This window comes from Poromitra crassiceps (assembly GCF_964638095.1).
Source record: "Poromitra crassiceps genome assembly, chromosome: 3".
NCBI classification, from domain to species: Eukaryota; Metazoa; Chordata; class Actinopteri; order Beryciformes; family Melamphaidae; genus Poromitra; species Poromitra crassiceps.
This window is the reverse complement of record NC_139625.1, coordinates 79,763,427-79,781,716: the sequence shown is the minus strand read 5'-3', so window position 1 is coordinate 79,781,716 and position 18,290 is coordinate 79,763,427. Positions and strand designations below refer to the sequence as shown.

The window sequence follows — 18,290 nt, the reverse complement described above, 5'->3', positions numbered from 1 at the left end:
GAGAGAGAGAGAAAGACAGAGAGTGAATTGGGGCATGATGGCGTTGGGGGGGTGTGAAGGCTCTGACAAGAGGGATGGAGATAAAAGGTCTCTGGTAGCCTACAGCCCAACAATTAATATGAAAAAAATAAGTTTTTTTAGTGCTGCAAGTAATCTTTGCTCCATGGATCAAGTTCAATATTGGTGAAAACCTTTTATTTACTCAAACTCAGTTAATCCTGCCACTGACATACATACAAGGTTTCCCCCAAGGAGTCAACGGGCATGTTATAGTAGAGTAATGAGACGTGGCCCTAAAGTGGTCACGCTCAGTGGTGTAGTGCAGGGTATATGTTAATCTAAAGTGGTCACACTCAGTGGTGTAGTGCAGGGTATATGCCAATCTAAAGTGGTCACGCTCAGTGGTGTAGTGCAGGGTATATGTTAATCTAAAGTGGTCACACTCAGTGGTGTAGTGCAGGGTATATGCCAATCTAAAGTGGTCACGCTCAGTGGTGTAGTGCAGGGTATATGCCAATCTAAAGTGGTCACGCTCAGTGGTGTAGTGCAGGGTATATGCCAATCTAAAGTGGTCACACTCAGTGGTGTAGTGCAGGGTATATGCCAATCTAAAGTGGTCACGCTCAGTGGTGTAGTGCAGGGTATATGCCAATCTAAAGTGGTCACACTCAGTGGTGTAGTGCAGGGTATATGCCAATCTAAAGTGGTCACACTCAGTGGTGTAGTGCAGGGTATATGCCAATCTAAAGTGGTCACGCTCAGTGGTGTAGTGCAGGGTATATGCCAATCTAAAGTGGTCACGCTCAGTGGTGTAGTGCAGGGTATATGCCAATCTAAAGTGGTCACACTCAGTGGTGTAGTGCAGGGTATATGCCTAAAGTGGTCACACTCAGTGGTGTAGTGCAGGGTATATGCCAATCTAAAGTGGTCACACTCAGTGGTGTAGTGCAGGGTATATGCCAATCTAAAGTGGTCACACTCAGTGGTGTAGTGCAGGGTATATGCCAATCTAAAGTGGTCACACTCAGTGGTGTAGTGCAGGGTATATGCCAATCTAAAGTGGTCACACTCAGTGGTGTAGTGCAGGGTACATGCCAATCTCGGCACCCAGAGTCAGTCTGACAACTAATAAGACTCTGGGACAGACGGGCAATACTTTGCCGTTTCCAGTGTAGAGCGGATATCTCCACGCCAAGACTTCCTCTTCTGTGCGTCGCGGTCATCTTTTTTACAGTCCAATTGATGTGAGAACGGAGTTGGAGCTGATCAATTGTAGGTGTTTAGGTCCAGATGGCAATAATAATAATAATATATACATGTAGCTGCATATGAGACGTCGTCGGACTCTAAACAATGACCGCAGCGGAAGTCTTGGGGTGGACATAATATCTGCTCAACACCGGAAACGGCAAAGTGTCGCCCGTCTGTGCCGGAGTCTTATTAGTCATTAGATTGATGGACTCTGTGTTCCCAGATTGGGTATATGTAGGTATACGTCACATACATTACCCACTTATTTTTCAGTCGGCTTTGCGTATACAGTACCCACTTCTATCGGCAGATTCCACAAGGAAGTGTTGCGTTAAGGCCGCGCAGCCTGTCTAGCAGACACGTCCCCGAAGCGGCGAAGGGAACTGGTGGGAATGGTGGGTTTGGTGGACCCATACTGGAGAAGATGTTCTTGCAGGGGTCTGCTAGGCCTACCTGGAGAAGATGTTCTTGCAGGGGTCTGGGTAGGCCATGGTCCCAAACTCAGTCACCACGATCCTGTTGGCGCCGATGTTCCTCTTGTAGGTTTCGCTCTTCAGGAACTTACTTCTGTAAAACACCTCGCCTGAAACAGCACCACAACATGGAAGAGTTGACATGACATGCCCCCGTCTGGTCCAGTCACAAATAAGTAGGATCATTAAATGTTTTTTTTCTTTCTTTTGACCTGTTTACTTGATTGTGTACCAAGTGTTTACTTGATTACCTACTGTACTTGCACTATGTCCTGTAATGGCCCCCTACCATAAGAATTTCATGCAGGCATACTTGTACAACAGAGTGACAATAAATCTTGAATCTTTTTCTTGAAGTCTCAAGATGCCAACATTGACCAGAGATTTGCTACTGTCGCTCACTCGTAACTCGTCAAATCCTGACGTTTGGTCAGGACGCCTTGGCATCACTCTTTTTTTTTTTTTTTTTTTTTTTTTTTTTACAAACTGAGTACCCATTTTCCCCTCAAAGTGCAGGGTAGTCCAATAGACTTCTATAGAACTCCCACAACATGCAGGGTAGTCCAATAGACTTCTATAGAACTCCCACAACATGCAGGGTAGTCCAATATACTTCTATAGAACTCCCACAACATGCAGGGTAGTCCAATAGACTTCTATAGAACTCCCACAACCTGCAGGGTAGTCCAATATACTTCTATAGAACTCCCACAACATGCAGGGTAGTCCAATATACTTCTATAGAACTCCCACAACATGCAGGGTAGTCCAATATACTTCTATAGAACTCCCACAACATGCAGGGTCGTCCAATAGACTTCTATAGAACTCCCACAATGTGCAGGGTAGTCCAATATACTTCTATAGAACTCCCACAACATGCAGGGTCGTCCAATAGACTTCTATAGAACTCCCACAACATGCAGGGTAGTCCAATAGACTTCTATAGAACTCCCACAACATGCAGGGTAGTCCAATATACTTCTATAGAACTCCCACAACATGCAGGGTCGTCCAATAGACTTCTATAGAACTCCCACAACAAGCAGGGTAGTCCAATGGACTTCTATAGAACTCCCACAACATGCAGGGTCGTCCAATAGACTTCTATAGACCTCCCACAACATGCAGCCAGGGTAGTCCAATAGACTTCTATAGACCTCCCACAACATGCAGGGTAGTCCAATAGACTTCTATAGAATGCCCACAACATGCAGGGTAGTCCAATAGACTTCTATAGACCTCCCACAACGTGCAGGGTAGTCCAATAGACTTCTATAGAACTCCCACAACATGCTTGTTGGCTTCTTAAATAGCTCCATGTGATTTTCACATTGTAATTGTTGTAATTTGTTGTTTCTGTTTACCCAATGATTTGTTTTGTTTTTTTATGTTTCTACTGGCTGCTCCACAAATCGGGGATAATAAAGATTACCTTGGACCTTGAACCTTGAGGGGGAGAGAGAGAGAGAGAGAGAGAGAGAGAGAGAGAGAGAGAGAGAGAGAGAGAGAGAGAGAGTGAGAAAGAGAGAGAGAGAGAGAGAGAGAGAGATGGCTACTCACCCTGTTTGCTACTGTAAAATTACTGCATGTCAAGAGCAAAATGACTTTTTTGTGTGTGCATACAGTATGCCACATTGAGTTGCACATGCAACTGTTGCAACGGCCTCTGTAACCTAGTATGGCTTAACCAAACCAATATACCCCCTGTGTGTGTGTGTGTGTGTGTGTGTGTGTGTGTGTGTGTGTGTGTGTGTGTGTGTGTGTGTGTGTGTGTGTGTGTGTGTGTGTTTGTGTTTGTGTTTGTGTGTGCGTGCGTGTGTGCATGCATGTGTGTGTGTGTCTACCGTCTCTGAAGGTGAAGCTGTGTATGAGTGACATGCCATCAAACCAGTGGTCATATTGCGACTTGCCCACCGAGAACAAGCCAGGCCCGTTTCTCAGGAGGGTGCCCTGCAGCCAGGCCGGGAGGGTGCCTACGCACACACATACACACACACACACACACACACACACACACACACACACACACACACACACACACACACACACACACAGGCCGCAGGAGATTTTATTTGGGTCACCAAATACATTTTAGGAATGAGAGGGGTGGGGGGCAATGAGACAGCCTGTTAACTCCACCTGAATACACAGCTACTTAATGTGTATTATGTTTTCAATAGCGCATGCTTAAAACGTATCAAACCTATATCTCTTGGAAATGGCTGGTTTATTACGATGTTTTGTCATTTTTAAAAAGTGGGTCTCCAGAAAAAATAAAAAAGTTTTGGATGCACTCTCCTTCTAGTTAAATAAAATGAAACTAAAAACTGATGTGAGAAGGGGGGGGCATTTATGAGATAAAAATAAAAACTATACTTTGATTTGACTTTGGATTTGAGTTTTATTGATTCAGCTTCTGATCAATGAAAGTCAAATCCTCCTGTAAAACCAGCTTCACTGCTGTGTACAGAGTACCACCGGGATGACATACTGTATAGGCCAACTTCAAGCCACAACTTAGCATCACATCGCGCTGTGTTCCCTCATCTGGAAGTTATTGGAGCTTTTGGTTGGAGGCCCCTCAAATACAGAACCTAGTGGTCCTATGAGGTACTCTCATACAGTCAGTGCACTGGGTAAAGCACTCTGGACGCATCGCGCACCGAGATAGGAGAACTGCACTCCAGCTGCAACAGGCACAGAGAGCTGTCTGCTGAGTGTGAAGGGGGCCATGAGCAAAAACGTAAAAAACAACAGAAAAAATACATTAAATGCTTCCATACTGCTCACCTGGCATAATCCAAGTCTCCACAAGCCCTGAGATGCCAAGTTGACTTGAAAAGATGTCATGTACACCCTGTTTTTAGCTGAAATCGTCACTGGAGCTAGCAGCTGAAATTACAACAACTAGGGTACAACCTTGCTATAGTGACGATTTTAGCTAAAAACAGGGTGTAAATTACATATTTTCAAGTCAACTTAGCATCTCAGGGCTTGTGGAGACTTGCATTATGCCAGGTGAGCAGTATGGAAGCACTTTATGTATTATTTCTGTTGTTTTCTACATTTTTGCTCATGGCCCCCTTCACACTCAGCAGACAGCTCTCTGTGCCTGTTGCAGCTGGAGTGCACTTCTCCTATCTCGGTGCGCGATGCGTCCAGAGTGCTTTACCCAGTGCACTGACTGTATGAGAGTACCTCATAGGACCCAACTTCAAACAAACAGAACTATCCCTTTAAAGGGGCACTTAACTGAAAAATAAGGCTGATTTATTTTGCACATGATCTCACACATATCTGAAAAAGTTAAACAGTTTTGCAGACATTCATTTAGTTGGACAGTTATTGAGAGTTGATTTGAGTTAATTTGATGCCAGTGATGTCATCGGAAGACTACAATCCAATGATTCAGTGCCTTCCAATGATGTCACTGGTCCACAAATTAACTCAAATCAACTCTCAATAACAGTCAAACTGCCCCTTGAAGTATTATATTGATACTCTAGTTTATGTAATAAAGTAGTCAAACCGACCTTTCACCTCTGCCTTCAGCGGCTCGGGCGTTTCAGATCCGTTCTTGCCGAATATTGACTGCATGTTTGGATGCAGGTGTGAGTTCCCAGAGAGCAGCCGGTCTTTTGAAGCCTGGGTCTACGTGATTCCTCCCAACTCCTCCACGTCTCCCCTACATTATCTGTCTCAATGTTGTAACTGGACTTTGCCATCCTGCACTGCAGTCTGCCTTTTCACAATAAAGGTCCTGGCATCCTGCACTGCAGTCTGCCTTTCCACAATAAAGGTCCTGGCTAAGGAGCTGTTGAACTTTGGTGGTATGTTGGATTGTGTCTCTTCCTCCAGCACCAGGTATGTAGGACAGGAGTCCCCAACCTTTTTTAAGCCACGCAGCAGCTTCTACAGTATACATCAGAACATATGGTCCCGCCCTCTTTTAGGGGGAAAACACAAGCCACTCGCCGTTAACTACAATGCAAAATACGGGTACAAAAAAATCCATAAAAAAAACATAATTTAGTTTATAAATTACCCAAAGACACCATGACATGACAATATTACAACTATACTAACTAACTATACAATTATAATATTACAACTACCATAGAATGCGCAGTTTATTTGAAGCGTTTTCTGCTTATTTTACAGTTTTTTCCTATGGCGGGTTTCCCCCTAAAGCGTGCGCGCGCATGAAAGCAAACTACAAAATGACGTATTGCCGATCTGATGTATAAGTGATTATGTGTGTTTGAGCACAGGATGTCTAGGCGAGATTTTGCCTAGGCCCCTCCACCCACATTGTTTGTAATACTATGTTGCAATTAAACATTCATTTTAGAGCACATTTATTCTATTTCATGTATATTATTGTGGATGGCACCCAGAGGCACGTTATGGCTCTATCTATGACAATTATTATGTACTGTATATTGTCAGCACCAGTGGCTGCTGCATTACATTATTGGCTTTCCTGGGGATGCTAAAGAGGTCTGACATAGGATACTCCTTGGATGGGAGACTGGTGCTGGAAGTGGTGTTGGAGAACCAGTAGGAGGTGCTCTTCCCCTCTGGTCTGATGAATACTCTGGTCTGATGAATAGAGTAGGGGTGTAACTCCCGGTGCCCTGGCTAAATTCCCACCAGGCCTTCCTTCAAGCATGGCCATCTAATCATCCCTCGTTACTTAATTGGCACATTCAGTGCAGCTCTCCACTGTGATAGTTGATGTGTGGTGAGCATTCTGATGCAAACTCGCTGCCGTGCATCACCCATGTGGGTGCTACACATTGGTGGTGGATGAGTTTAGTTCCCTCCCTCCCCTGATATGTGAAGCACTTTGAGTGTCTAGAAAGGCGCTATATAAATCCAATAAATTGTTATTATTATTATTATATTGTGTGGGTAAATTCCCACACAGCAGGCCTTCCTTCCCTCTTGGCCACCTAATCATGGATCCTTACTTAATTTGCACATTCAGTCCTCAACTCTCCACCATGATAGCTGATGTGTGGTGAGCATTCTGGCACAAACTGGCTGCTGTGCATCATCCAGGTGGGTGCTGCACATCACCCAGGTGGGTGCTGCACATCACCCAGGTGGGTGCTGCACATCGGTTGCCAGGGTGGAGCCGCAACTTTGCTGCAGCCAAGCTATGGTGACACTTCAACACAGACGTACATATTCCCCTCTCATCTACACAGCCTGCTTTTAATTTGAAAGGAGCTGAAGCAGAGGGGAAACAGTCAAACCTGTGGCTGCTTGACGCCTAAATCTGACGTCCATAAAGACAACTATGCTGAAGCTGCAGTGGATATGAGGCAGACCGTTATGACACCCATTCATTTTTTTAAATCTCTTATCTGAATTGAGATAGCACTGACCCATCGGCCCAAGCAACAGTCGGCATCGGCATCCCCATTCATTTTTCCATAGGCGTTTTGTAAAATCCTTATTTCTTGTTTTACTTGGTCAAACCCAGCGATTCAGCTATATTCAGAATCACGAGAGACCATAGAACATTTCACTCGATTTGAACAGTAAAACTGGTTTATAAGGATTTTACGAAACATCTACAGAAACATTTATGGGGAATGAAATCTCTTAGGCTCCATGCCAAACCCCGAAGAGGGCATGTCTTCGGCACTCTAAATGGACAACTTCCTATGCAATGCAAAAGTGAAGCCAAAACATCTGTTTTCAGCGAGCGGCCATCTTGCTTGGGTGACGTCATTCGGAGGCGGAGTCTGCGCAGTAGAGTCGGGCTGAGCCCCCTTGGCCGTGCCGCCGTCTGACAGAGGTTTGAGAGTGGCTGTCACAGCAAATCACATCATACCCACTTTTTACATCGTCAAATAACTAATTAAAAGGACAAAGAAAGATAAACACTTGAACATACCACCAACCATCTTTGGGGGGAAATGATCTGACGTGTACTAAGATTTTTTCCGTTTGGTTCGTGTCCCATCCGAGGGGTGGGATTTAAGACCTATACTGCAGCCAGCCACCAGAGGGCAATTGAGATGTTTTGGCTTATCTTTTGAGGAGCTGTCATCATGTCCATATTTTATCTTTTATCCAGTCTAGGATTGACACTAGGTGGGAAAAGCAACACACTGAACAGCATAAATGGTTGGGCCATCAGTGGCACTGGGCCAGTCTCATATAAACCATTTATGATTATTTATGACTACTATTACATAAATCTGTTGTGGAGAATTTATCTAACCAGATATTTAACAGTGCATAATTACATATAATCCACAATTCATTCTTGCTTCAAAACATATATTTCCTCAGCTGTGTGTTTCAATTAAAAATCCAGTCATCTTTTTCTCTTTAAACTCTCCATTCTGCATATGTTTCAGTTAAAAGTAGATTTTTCTCATTTATTTATTCTTTGTTCCTATTGAGTTGAAGATTACACTTTACTGTAATTGATCGTTCACTAATGTTAACTAATGCATTTAGTAACATGAACAAAACAAGATTAAATTTGACCAAATCTCAATGAGTAACACAATATTCGTCTTAAAGTAATGCTTGTGATGTGTTGGTATCAGGATGTGTTAAGCGTAAATTGTTATCATGTTAAAGTGCAGAAAGAACCTTTGTACTGGTTTTCCTCAGAGCCTCTATCTAAATCAGTTTATTGTTTGACAGTCGCTCATGTCAGTTTAACCCTCATATGATGTTAAGATTAACATATCTTTATTGGACCATGTGTCTGCCAATAAAAGTTAATCAATTTATTGGGCCCCTTGGCGGCCGTCGCCCCGCAAATAAGCACCTGAGCGGGAACCTTATACCTCAAATTATATTAATATGATGTGAGTTTCAGTTAGCTTTGCACAGAAACAGCCAGTAGAAAATAGGTTTTGAGTCCGTTTTCAAAACGTTCTCAAACTAATTCAGTCAGATCCTGGATTAAAAAGAGATTATAAAATATTTGCTGGAGGCTGATTTTTGCTTTACATTATCCTTCCTATAACAAATGCGAAGTGTAAACCATCTTAAACACGTTCACTGCCGTCGACGAGATATCTCGTCAAAAAAAATCCAACGGTTGACTGCCGTCGACGAGTTATCTCGTCAAAAAAATAATAATAATAATTTTGACGGTGGGACGTGGATCCAAGCCCCCTACGTCTCCTATAAAAATATGGGAGCCACCGAACGTGTACAACCCATTCCACCGACCCACTAAGTGGCGACAGTGCTCTCCAGACTAGAAAAAGCAGAGCAAAAACAGCAGAAAATAGCGTGAGGAAAACGGAGGAAGGAGGAGGAAAACGCGGCGAAAACGCTTTCGCTTTCACGCTGGAGCTGGCGCACAACATGGGGGATTCCTAAAATACACTCTGGGTGCAACACACGCAGCAGAAAGCTCAAAAGCCCAGAATCGCACGGGAGGGGGGTGGGGGTGCTGTTATGGAGGAAATTACTGTTCCCGATCTAGACTCGCCCGACGAGCAGCCTCGCCAGGCAGCACAGACAGACAGCAGAGACTCGCTTGTGACACACGGAGCCACGGAGGGAGGAGGAGAACACCCACGGAGGGAGGAGTTTGAAGGAGAGGGGGGTGGGGGTGCTGTTATGGAGGAAATTACTGTTCAGAACTAATTGTTTAGATGTCTGATGTCTTACTGATGCCAAAAATAAATGGTTAAAGTGACTGTTCTGCCTGTTCTATCGAATTTCACAAAAATGCAATTATCTCAGCTTTCCTTCTCAGACGCTGAAACCATGCTGTATTCAACTGCTAATGCCTACATAACTACTAACTCTACAAACTAACTCTTTTAGACAGAGAAAGCACACATTCTATTAGTTCTTTTGAGATATTTTGTGTTCACAAATTCCTAGCAGAAAATAATCCTCGGCTCTTGAAAGATGAGCCAGAATCCTCAAAAAAACCCTTGGCAGAAGCTACCTACAGTAAAAAAAAAAAACTGTTGGCAGTGAATGTGTTAAACTATTTTTTAATGTAATGTAACACTAATTTTCCTACCAACAGCATGTTGGAACATCATTTGTCCAGCAGATGGGCTCATAGAGTTATTTAAACTCTGCAGAGCTGCACTGAATGACTGCGAGAAGGTTTTGATTAACTGATTCAAAATAAAAACATAAAAACAATTACAAAATAATACAAAATATAATTTGCTAGTTAATGTGAAGGAGAATCATCATCATCATCATCATCATCATCATCATCATTATCATAAATGGGAGCTAGGGCTCTGTGTATCTGTCTGTCCCACTCAGTGGCGGACTGCATAATCGGGCACGTCGGGCAAATGCCCGGTGGCCTGGCCTGGCCTGGCCTGCCAAAAAAAAAAATTCATTCATTTTTTTTTTTTTTTTTTTTTGCAGGCCAGGCCAGGCCACTCACTGAACAGCAGGCCAGGCGCCGCCTACTGGTTTACTAGTGGTTTTATTACTTTATTCAGGTTTAAAGTGGGTGCATCTCATTGTAAAATTGGACTTGGCCCAAATTGGGCTTCAAACGGCCCAAATTGGGCTTCAAACGGCCCAAATCTGGCTTTAAACGACCCAAATAGGGCTTCAAACGGCCCAAATCTGGCTTCAAACGGCCCAAATTGAGCTTCAAACGCCCCAAGTTTTTCGCGCGTCGGCCCGTATCGGCCTGGCCTGCTTGGTATCTAATGCCCGGCCTGAATTATGATCCCAGTCCGCCCCTGGTCCCACTGATGACATCAGTCCCAATGATGACATTATCAGTGATGTCATAAACCACTGATGACATCAGTCCCATTGATGACATCAGTGATGTCATAAATTCACACACACACACACACACACACACACACACACACACACACACACACACACACACACACACACACACACACACACACACACACACACACAGTCCCAGTGATATAAATAGCAAAAAGTTGTTGTTGTTGTTGTTGTTGTTGTATAAACCGATTATTAAAATACTGATGATCCAGTGTGGGGGTTTGCCGTGCCCACTGTGGACAGACTGGTTTTGTATAGTGTTTGTTTGCTGTGTGTAACCAGACACTTCTCAGAAAACGCCCCTTTAACGTCTCTGCTTTTCCGGGTTCTGCCCTCAGCTGTGTCAAGTCAAACCGAATAAGCAGAGTTCTACCGGAAATACACGAGTCTGCCTTCAAAATAAGACAAAGGTGTTCCTCCATAAAAGTAACATGTGCCCAAAAAGCACAATGTGCTTTGAATTCAGGTCTGAATATATCATTAATTTTCATGTTGATACTATGTATGCTATTACAGGAAAATGCTGCAGCGAATGCTCGACAATAAAGTTTAACTTTGAAAGACAACGGGAAGCTATATGTGTTTAATGCTGCGCAGCTTGCCCGTAGAGGGAGTACTGTGGGAGTCTATGGGAAGTGCGCAGGAAAACAGGAAAACTCTCTCACAGACATGAGACAGCCAGAAAGGGATGAGACTTCAGAGGAAACTAACTTCAATTTAAACTTAAATATCACTTAATTCAATCATCTGCCTGTGTGTGCACGCGCGCGTGCGTGCGCGTGTGTGTGGTGGTGTGTGTGGTTTGTGTATGTCTGTGTGCTCCAGCCATGACTCAGGTAGGAAGTTTTGACGTTTGTTTGTTGTTTGTTGTTGTTTCTCAATTATGGTCTTTAGAAACACACTAAAATTCCCACATGAATATCATAGAGTATAAACTCACTATAAAGTCCCACAGAAACACTACTGCCACTGCCTATAGTAATATTACAAAACATAGGCTGCTATATAGGAATCTACCAGAGGCAACAAGACACATTATGTACCTACTACCATATGGCTCACTCTAAACTCAGTGCAGACTCACTTTATAAAGTGATTAAAAAAAAATGAAAATAAATACATGTAATAGGAATAAATCAGGAAAAATGGTCAAATTCTATATTTTATTGATATTGCTGATCAAAATATTTTAAAGGACAAAAAGCTCACTTTATAGTCTAGATTGAATATTATAAGAGATAATGATGTGTGTAAGCTCATTACTGAGTTTATTGGCACACTGGATATGATTATTGATTATTGGGTGAATATTATAGCAATATTATAATGTATCGATAAAGTCTATAAATTCAACTGAGAGACAGAGACACACACACACACAGAGAGAGAGAGAGAGTTGACTTCACAGGATATTATGTTAATTTAATATGAAACTTGGTTTTAATTTCCTAAAAGTCATTCAACCAGCTCAATATATGAGTGGTGTGTGTGTGTGTGTGTGTGTGCACACACACGCGGAGGACACCTACACACAAACACACACACACAGGCACGCTTGCGTGTGTGTGTGTGTGTGTGTGTGTGTGTGTGTGTGTGTGTGTAGGTGTCCTCCCAGGTCAGAGTTTGATAGCCAGACTTTCCTGGCTTCCTCTCTCTCTCCCTGTCTGGTGGAGAGGAAACTCTCCATCAGGCAGGAGGACATTTAAAAACATTTTGGGGCCCACGTTCTAGAAATTTGGTGCATACAGTTGCTAAAGCTTAGTGTGAAGTTGTGAACAACAGCACTGTTTGTGTGAGCTTTTCATCCTCTTCTTCTGGCAACCAGCTTGCAGGTGCTGAGTGTGTGTTAAACCCAATGTACACCAGGGGCCGGTTGCACCAAGTGGTCTTACGACTGGTCTTAAAGGAGGACTTACCCCCTAGATATGTATTAGAACAGTGATTTGAAAATACCTATGGAAAAAACCAAGAAATGACATATACTCTTGTCTATACTAGACTCTTTGGCTGTGTTAAGTCAAGATTTTTTTTCGGAAATCGACGCCATTACAGTTTGCCTACTGCCTCAAAAATAATTTATTTGAGAGGGGCAATATCTTTATAATTATCAACAACTAGCCAACGCTGGTGGCCTGTATGGAAACAGAAAATCCTGAAATGGTTGATAGTTATATCAATTTGGCCATTCAGTGGCGAACTAGAAATTTAATTATTTTTGTCCCATTTTGTCCCATGTGTGTGTGCGTGGCTTGTCTAAACTTACGTTAAGAGCCTCGCTGCTCGCAGCACACAGCACACAGTGAGGACAAACCTCTCGCTCTGGGGTAACACAATGCGAGATTTCTCCACGTAATTCCCTCGTCTAACTAGAGATAAACCGCGCAATGAAATCCGTTTTTAATTTTAGTTTGGGGGCTTTTCGTGATTCTTGTTAAGTGCAGGGCAGGCTGCGCCTCGTCCCTCCTGCCAGACCCAGGCTGGCGAAACAGCCTGCTGCATGCATGGGGCGCTCGTAACCTCACGGAGCAACAAACAAACAGACAGAAATAGCTGGTGTGCGATTTAGAGAATACAGTCTGAGATTGGGTACAGGATTGAGGGAATCCCGCATCTGTTTGCGAAGGTGCGACTGGACAGGACGCTTTTCACAGACGGGCACAGTAGTCGGGGGGAGGCGAGTGGCTCTCAGGGCTACTCAGGGCAGAGCTGCAGATCTCTCCTCCTCCTCCGCGCATTCAGTCTGTCCAAAATCATTACCGATATAATCTCAGTAGGAGGGATGCAGGGAATTATGATAGTAGCCGATGTGTTTAGAGAAGCTTTGTCACGTTGTCACGTCGTAGTATAGCGTTATATTTTACATGTGCGCTAAACTGCGACCATATTTGTTTGCGGAAATATCAGACTGCTCTCTCTGCTGCTCTCAGAGCACAGAGAGCCCAGCTGCTGCTGGCCTGCTGCGCGCGCCCGCGGAGCTTGGGGCTCGTCCATGTAACAGTACGACTCTCGCCTGCCTGGGCTGGAGACAGTGCTTGCAACTCGGACTGATAATATAAACATCATCATTCGAGCTTATCCAGGTAAGATATCAATAAAGTAATGACACATTCAGCAGGAAACTAACTATAATTAAGACATGTGCCAACTTTGACGACGTTTGGTTCAGTATTTTAAGAGCAAACTTCAATAGAAATAGGCTTGGAGTTCTGAGGAGCCGAAAGGGTACAGGGGGGGTAGGGGAGTAATTATCTTGAAATCCCATAGTCTTTGGGTCACCGTGACATCACGACGTGTCAAATATCCCATTCATTTGAGAGAAAAAAAAGCAGTCTTTGACCCTTAGAGGGCGCTTATGCCAGATATGCTGCTGAAAAATGATACAAATGGTAAAATGGCAACAGTTTGGTGTCAAATGTGGAAATTCTGACCAGAATTCTTCACACATCACCCCCAAAGTCATATATATTGGTTAAAAGCTGAAAAAAAGTGTTTTGGAGGTAAGTTCTCCTTTAAGCTAAGCCGGTCGTAACTTTAGGACCTAACAGCTATGCTGGTTGCACCCGGCGTAAGCCTTTTTCTCACTAAGACCGGTTGTAAATATTACGCCTGGTCAGGAGGAGGCGTAAGGTGCCTGTGCCTGTAAGAGATCTCCGTGGTAGTCTATCAGCGGAGACCTGCTGTGATCGAGTCCTCACCGTCCTCATCGTCGTAAAGTCGCCTTCGAAGCATGACGTTCGATTATAACAAACTGGTTGTGTGGCTTAGCCTTCCCAAATGTTGAGGGTCGTATTTTTTAATTAATACATAGAATTGGGAACGTTACATTCAATTTCATTCAGACTGCCTGCCACTCAATCGCCGCCATTTTCCCCCGGAGCTTCCACAGGAGGTGGGAGGAGGGAGGGTGTAGTGACGCACATACAGTAGTGGACTGTGAGCGTAGTGGCACAGTGACGGCGTGAGGCACATTTTTGGGCCAATCAGGGGGCATTCCCCGGCAATTCACATGGACGCGCATTGCTACGACCAGCGTAGTTAAGACCAGACGTAAGCCCTGTTGGTGCAACAGGCGTAAATCCACTCTAAAGACTGGTCTTAACTAAGACCGACGTAGGAGTTACGACCAGGCATAGTTAAGACCAGTTGGTGCAACTGGCCCCAGATGCGTTAAGCCCACTGACCTAAATAATCTGGACAAACCCATCCACAAATTTTTTGACTCACGTTTTGCAGCAAAGTGTTATTTGTCACCATCTTGGGGTGCTTGCGCACGCAGCTCACATGAGATGAGGGTTTCCCAGAGCCGCAGCTCCGCCTGCTATTGGTCCGTGATCGGCGAGCTGCGCGATCATCACTGGACGGGCGATCTGTCAATCACCCCCTTTTATATCGTCTACCGGTATTTTACGCCAAATGGGCGAGTTATATAAGATATGACCCCCCTACATTTGTTATGAAAAGTGGAAGTTAGCTATATAGACCAAAACCGTGTTTCGGTCCAGGCTGTAAGATGCTTCAGCACTGTTACAAAGTGGGACATTTTAACATGGGGGTGAACGGGAACGATGGGACTTCTGAGTCCTGCCTCAAGTGGCCATTCGAGGAACTACAGCTTTCAGGATTACTTCCTTCTTCATGGGAAAACCTCAGAGCTTGCCTACTGTTTTTGCCTGGCCAAGCAGACCCCAAATGTTCTAACTATGCGGACGTGGCTGGGCGGACAAAGTGGAGTTTAAAAAAACTAGGCATCTCGCGTGCTACGGGTGCTCGATTCCTAGTCTTGCCCGCTGCCCGGTGCTCGCTAGCTCGACCGCTGCGTGACCTCGCCTGCCCTATTGGCGCACGCGTGTGTGTGTGTGTGTATTGCTCACAAAATGTTAATGCGTGCGCGGGTGTGTGTGTGCCCCTTAACTCATTCAGGGCCAAAGACGTCTTTGACGTGTTATCAGGAATAGCCCAGAGGGCCAATGACGTGTTTGACGAGTTTTTGTTTTTATTACTGCAGGGCGTAGTTCAAACACTTCCCCAGCCTCTGACATAGTATCAGGTCCCTAGCATCTAAGACAACACGTGAACAAACACATACCGCAGCTGTTGTTTTGAAATTGAGCAAGAGGAAAAGCAGAAAACGGGTAACGCTTCCTTGTGCAGACAGGAGAAACGCCATTGAAACGCTCGGCGCGCTGCACGAGCTGGAGTCGCCTTCCTCTGTGCCAGCCGGGAGAAAACGGGAGAAAGTAATCAAGAGATGTGTTTGATCATCGGAGGAATGAGGAAATGATCGATCAGTTTGCGAGGGCGGTGAGGACGTGTTGAATAGCCGAGGGGAAAACGGGAACGATCAAATAGCAGGGAGGATATGACAGGGAGACATGGACGAGGACGGGTGTACCAGAACAAATCAAAATAAACACAGGAACAGCTAGGCAGCAGCGGGCAGAAGGCAGTCACAGCAGCCCGCTGTCTGTTCTCAAGAGCTATTCAGTTGGTTCATGAAATCGCTGGGCTGCGTGCCCTCCAGTGTTGCTCCTGGCCAATCCCAGCGCCACAGGGCGTGGTTATTGCTTATCCTATGTGGGGTTAGAAATCTAAAAGGGGGATCGTGTGTGTGTGTGTGTGTGTGTCTGTCTGTCTGTCTGTCTGTCTGTCTGTCTGTCGGTGTGTCTGTCTGTCTGTCTGTCTGTCTGTCTGTCTGTCTGTCTGTGTGTCTGTCTGCACACTCACTCACACCGAGTAAACTGTATTGTTGAATGTAAAAAAAAAGCACTTCATGTGTATATATATATATATATATATATATATATATATATATATATATATATATATATATATATATATATTTTTTGTCATTTGTGTCCTAACGAATAATATTTACATGTCTGATGTCAATACAGTTCAAAATAAAAGAATTGAGAGTGAGTTCTGCCTGAGATTGTGCCCTTTTACAAAAATTGCCTTTTCTGCAATTTCTTTTCTCAGAGAGACATTTTGGGTGAAAACAGGGTGTATATAAATGGCTATAAGTAGAGTACAGAACATGCTAAAAGCTCACTTTTTTTTTCCTGGTGAACCCAGAGACGTACATCTTCATTTTGAGGTATTGCAAATCACTTTGGTGCTAATAGATAATTTACTGTGGGTCTTGAAAAATGACCAACAATTATGAAAATCTTTGGCCTGTGCTAAATATTGGCAGTCCTAAACTGGCCATGAATGAGTTAAAGACGAGCTGAACCCAACGGAACCCAAGTAGCGCGTGGGTCGGAGTCTGAAAACAAATCTTGTCTGAGATGACAGGGTTGACAGGCGGGCCATAATAGCGTGTCGATGATTTGATTTGACAATTCTGGGGACTGGATTTGTCATTGGCCAATCCTGGCGTGTTCCGCCCCCAAATCGTGTGCGATTCAGCGTGTTGCGGCGCTACGCGAGTGAGAGCCACAGACAACCAGGCAGCCAGCTGCCTTGGTGTGGAGCGGAGAATCCGAGGCATGAGTGAAGCCTGCCGGCCTGGAATCTCCGAGGGGCCGGGGTCAGTTCACGTTATCCTGGAATGCGGCCTCAAAAATCCAGTATCGGTCGGGGCTCTATTCCATGTATCTCATTTCCGGGCGACAGTCCATGTGGGAGGTATGTTTCCAGCTTTTCGGCTCCGTGCGGGTCCGGCAAAATTGCCGGATCAGACTCTTGTCCGTGTTAATAGATGGGCAATACATGCGGTACGGAAAAAATACGCAACTTTTCTATTTTTGTCAGATCCCGCTGCATGCGTCTGACAGATTACATGAGTGTGGGTCTGTTCAGGCAGCTGCACAGAGCCTTAACGCAGCTGGTAGACATAGGTCGTTAGAGATGTAAATGGAAATGAAATTAATTGAATCAAAATGATCAAAATCACGCACAATTTTTGCCCCTCAATCACGGTTTTTAGGAGCATTCTGAGATTTCTTGGGGACATTTTTGCACCTGCACCTGGATCATTTTCTCAAGTGAAATCATGTGATGGGATGTTGTTAGCGTGTTGTTTGCGTGTTGTGTTTCAGGCTCAGGTTTTGTACGACTTCACGGCCGAACCGGGAAACAACGAGCTGTCAGTCAGAGAGGGAGAGACCGTCACTGTGCTCAACCAGGTACACACACAGGCACGCACACACACACACACACACACACACACACACACACACACACACACACACACACACACACACACACACACACACACACACACATTCCTCTTCAAAAGTCATAAAAGTGTTCTGTGTTCCTCTTGTGAGGGTTATCTTGCTGAACACAAACGTCACTGTTTCATAAACTTTTGTTAACCACAGACCTTATTTCAGGCATTTAACAAAAAATTATGGTTATGATGATTGGGGTTATGATGATTGGGGTTAGGGGTTAATTTATGGTTATGATGATTGGGGTTAGGATTATGGTTATGATGATTGGGGTTAGGATTATGGTTATGATGATTGGGGTTAGGATTATGGTTAGGATGATTGGGGTTAGGATTATGGTTATGATGATTGGGGTTAGGATTATGGTTAGGATGATTGGGGTTAGGATTATGGTTATGATGATTGGGGTTAGGATTATGGTTAGGATGATTGGGGTTAGGATTATGGTTAGGATGATTGGGGTTAGGATTATGGTTATGATGATTGGGGTTAGGGGTTAATTTATGGTTATGATGATTGGGGTTAGGATTATGGTTAGGGTGATTGGGGTTAGGATTATGGTTAGGATGATTGGGGTTAGGATTATGGTTATGATGATTGGGGTTAGGAT

At 44.3% G+C, this 18,290-nt stretch overlaps 2 protein-coding genes across 2 annotated transcripts in view; one reads left to right on the top strand and one right to left on the bottom strand.

Annotated features, from left to right (window-relative positions):
* Nucleotides 1–5,324, bottom strand: part of bco1l (beta-carotene oxygenase 1, like) — a gene marked incomplete at both ends in the record, with an annotated part of 22,222 nt that extends 16,898 nt beyond the window's left edge. Inside the window, 3 exons of the mRNA XM_083633176.1 lie at nt 1,705–1,834; nt 3,572–3,700; nt 5,261–5,324. Coding sequence (XP_083489302.1) covers nt 1,705–1,834; nt 3,572–3,700; nt 5,261–5,324 — 323 coding nt within the window. The remainder of the gene's footprint in view (nt 1–1,704; nt 1,835–3,571; nt 3,701–5,260) is intronic.
* A 5,914-nt stretch (nt 5,325–11,238) lies between these two features.
* Nucleotides 11,239–18,290, top strand: part of LOC310773294 (sorting nexin-9-like) — a 52,254-nt gene continuing 45,202 nt past the window's right edge. The window contains exons 1-2 of the mRNA XM_083633175.1: nt 11,239–11,338; nt 17,546–17,632. Of these exons, the coding sequence (XP_083489301.1) occupies nt 11,330–11,338; nt 17,546–17,632 (96 nt within the window). The 5' untranslated portion in view covers nt 11,239–11,329. The remainder of the gene's footprint in view (nt 11,339–17,545; nt 17,633–18,290) is intronic.